This window comes from Gossypium arboreum, chromosome 1 (assembly GCF_025698485.1).
Source record: "Gossypium arboreum isolate Shixiya-1 chromosome 1, ASM2569848v2, whole genome shotgun sequence".
Lineage (NCBI taxonomy): Eukaryota > Viridiplantae > Streptophyta > Magnoliopsida > Malvales > Malvaceae > Gossypium > Gossypium arboreum.
The window spans coordinates 788,742-791,990 of NC_069070.1; the positions used below are offsets into that span (position 1 = coordinate 788,742).

The following is a 3,249-nucleotide window of genomic DNA, read 5'->3' on the forward strand; positions in this document are numbered from 1 at the left end:
TATATTAATGTTAAGGGTTAAAATTACTATTATGTTAATTTTAAAAGTTGACATCGTTTGCCAGTCAGTGACCAAAAAAGATATAATTAAATAACTGAGTGACAGAAAAGAGATTTACTAATAGTTGAATGACTACTAATGTAGTTTACCCATTCTCTTAAATAGTATAATGATAAAATTGATAGTAAAAGGATTAATTTGATACAACCATTTAACAGAGGGATTTGACGAATATTTTCACCAATTAAAATGTGAAAAATTTTGTGGGAACATAATTATGGGAAATTAGAGAGAATGTGGAATTTTCCATAATAGAAAACAAGAAATTATTTTATATTCATTTATAAAAAGAAGAAGGTGAGCAAAGATGCATGGGCCATGTAAAACAATCCCAGCGGCAGCGGTAGCGGGCAGAGAGAGACCTGCACTGCACGCCCTACATCACCAACTTTCAACTTACTATTATATTATATTTCCCTTTTACCAACAACAAATTTATATATTTTATTGAAGGAAATTAGATTCTTCAATTAAAAAAGAAAACTAATTTCTCATTAATTAAGGATTAATGTAAATTATAGGATTAAGAATTAACTCCTTCCTTAAGAAAAGCCAACCCCCACGCTAAGTAGAAGAAGAGAAAAACAATGGCACCAAAAAATAAAAATCCAAATATTAAGTAAATATGAATTGAATGAGCATTATAAGGCCTCTCTCTCTTGGACTGATTCTTTCCAATAGCATCTCTTTCTTTCTACATCTCTCTATATATATCCTTTCTCTTTATCCTTTCCCACATTTTGTTCTACTCTTATATATATATATATCAAGAACAAGATAATAAAAATGATTTGGGTTTATGTTTATGTTTATGCCATACCACCTTGTTCTTCACTTTGATTTTTCATTTATCTTCTTCAAAGTTGTGAAATTTTGTTAAAGCTTTTTTTCTTTTTCTTTTTGTTTGTTAATGGCTGTTCAAGCAGCTCAATACCCTTCCAATGTCTTCCTCTTAAACAGGTTTGTTCAGTTCTTTTTGCCAATTTTTTTCTTATTCTTGGATTTCTTTTTGTTTTTGATTTTGAGTTTGTTTGTTTTTTTATATATAGAAATGGACAAGATGGACAACAAGGAGGAGGGGCTTTTGTTGATCAACCTCATATGTTCTTCAACAATGGAAGCAATGGAACCAACAATAATACTAATATCAATATCAGTAACAATATTAATCAGAGGAAGAGAGGGAGGGAATTAGTTACAGGAACGGCGGCGATAACGACGCCGATGAATTCATTCACTTTGCAAACACCACCGCCGCAGATGATAGACCTTTCTCAACTTCATCACCACAACCAGCCAAATGTAGTTGTCTCCACCGGTCTCCGGTTATCGTCCGGCGACCAACAGCAAAGTCAAAATCATGGTTATCTTCAACAACAACAACAACCATCATCGGCCTTTTTGTCTATAATATCTGAAAATTTGGGTATTCAAATTAAACGTCAAAGAGAAGAATTAGATCAATTTCTTCAAGCTCAGGTACCAAGTTTGATTCTTTCACATATTGGGTTTTTGTTCTTTTTTTTTTTCTTTCCGGTGGGGGAAATGTGACGGATTTTTTTATAGGGGGAGGAATTACGGCGTACGTTAGCCGAGAAAAGGCAAAGGCACTACCATGCTCTGTTGGGGGCAGCGGAAGAGACCGTGGCGAGGAGGTTAAGGGAGAAAGAAGCGGAGGTGGAAAAAGCGAAGCGTCGGAACGCCGAGTTGGAAGCACGGGCGGCGCAAGTTAGCGTGGAGGTGCAGGTTTGGCAAGCGAAAGCGAGGGCGCAAGAAGCGACGGCGGTGTCATTGCAAGCGCAGCTCCAACAAGCTATAATGAGCGGAGCGACGGCGCGCGATAATAGGAGAGGGGATGAGGGACTAAACTGCGCTGGTGGTGGAGTGGAACGGCAACCGGAGGACGCCGAATCGGCTTACGTGGACCCGGACAGAGTAGTCGCTTCGGGACCGGTTTGCAGAGCGTGTAGGAAACGCGCCGCGGTGGTGGTGTTGTTGCCTTGCCAGCATCTTTGCTTATGTACAGAGTGTGATAGAGTGGCGCAAGCCTGTCCGCTTTGCCTCACCGCCAGAAATTCTAGCGTTGAGGTTTTGCTTTCTTGAAAGGCTTTTTTTTTTTTCAAAGGTAAAAAAATTTAAAATTAAAATAACCTTTGACTATAATAATATTTTACCTTTTATTTTTTGAAAATTAATTCATATATAAATTCTTTTATTTGATATATATATATATTTTGCTCTTAGCTAATTACTTAATTTTTTTATAGATAATACTTATTTCTATTCATGAATATCTTCGAATCTTTAGTTCAAAAATAATATGTGTTTAAATGCGCTTAAATTTACTTCTTATATTATATATGAATTGAATCAAGACTTAATCAACAAAATTACTATTAATACAATTTACTCTACTGATAAGCTTTGTCCCATAAATTCATCTATTATTGGTCGGTAAATCATACACTTTCAGTTTATCAAATATAGTTTATCCGTTTAGAGAAAGTGGTGCAGTCGAAGTCTCTTGGAATTTCATGTTTCTTTCATTAGAGTCTGGAGTTTGAGAAATCAAACTTCTAATTAAGAGTGACATTCAGTGAAGTCTGTATTTTGGTTACTCAAAATGGTAAATTTATAATTTAATTTTTAAAAATTATAATATTTAAATTAATATAACAAAATTACTTTTATTCACTTAGAAACTTTTAATTCAATTTTCACCCTATAATATTTTTTAGCTTCACCTATTCTTTAACACACCTACACTCATAAATAAGTACATTATCATTGGTTAAACTTGTGGATCAATTTCCAAGTCTCGAAGGCACTTTAAGTGAAAGAAATGTTGTTGACTTGTTTCTTACACTCAAAAGCGTAAATAAAATTATTGTTTCTTATATATATATATATATATATATATATATATATATATATATATAACTTGCTTTTTAAGTGATTCCTTAGCTTATCACTCTTTAAATTTAGTGATTGATAATATAGCATTCTTTGAATTCCATGAATTGAACATTATTGTTGTTGTACTTACTTCATGAAATATAGGACAAAATCAAGAACATGCCATTTGCTTAAATACCAAAAACATGATTTCACAATGTCTTCAAGATTCCTAAAAGATTAGCATTAGTTTTCGTGTTGGAAACCTAAACTTTCAAATTTTTTCGTTACTTT

General features: G+C 33.5%; 1 protein-coding gene across 1 annotated transcript; it reads left to right on the forward strand.

The window, feature by feature from the left end:
- Positions 1 to 370: 370 nt before the first annotated feature.
- Positions 371 to 2,308, forward strand: LOC108481980 (E3 ubiquitin-protein ligase BOI-like). The gene is made up of 3 exons (XM_017785085.2): positions 371 to 1,020; positions 1,110 to 1,539; positions 1,627 to 2,308. The coding sequence occupies exons 1-3, from the start codon at positions 971 to 973 to the stop codon at positions 2,161 to 2,163; spliced, it is 1,017 nt and encodes a 338-aa protein (XP_017640574.1). The 5' UTR covers positions 371 to 970; the 3' UTR covers positions 2,164 to 2,308.
- Positions 2,309 to 3,249: the final 941 nt, after the last annotated feature.

What these genes read in the sequence shown, in the direction of transcription:
- LOC108481980 (XM_017785085.2), top strand. Translation starts at nt 971, where the DNA reads ATGGCTGTTCAAGCAGCTCAATACCCTTCCAATGTCTTCCTCTTAAAC. An exon ending in AATGTCTTCCTCTTAAACAG is followed by an intron (nt 1,021 to 1,109) that starts GTTTGTTCAGTT and finishes TTTTATATATAG; the next exon opens with AAATGGACAAGATGGACAAC. An exon ending in ATCAATTTCTTCAAGCTCAG is followed by an intron (nt 1,540 to 1,626) that starts GTACCAAGTTTG and finishes ATTTTTTTATAG; the next exon opens with GGGGAGGAATTACGGCGTAC.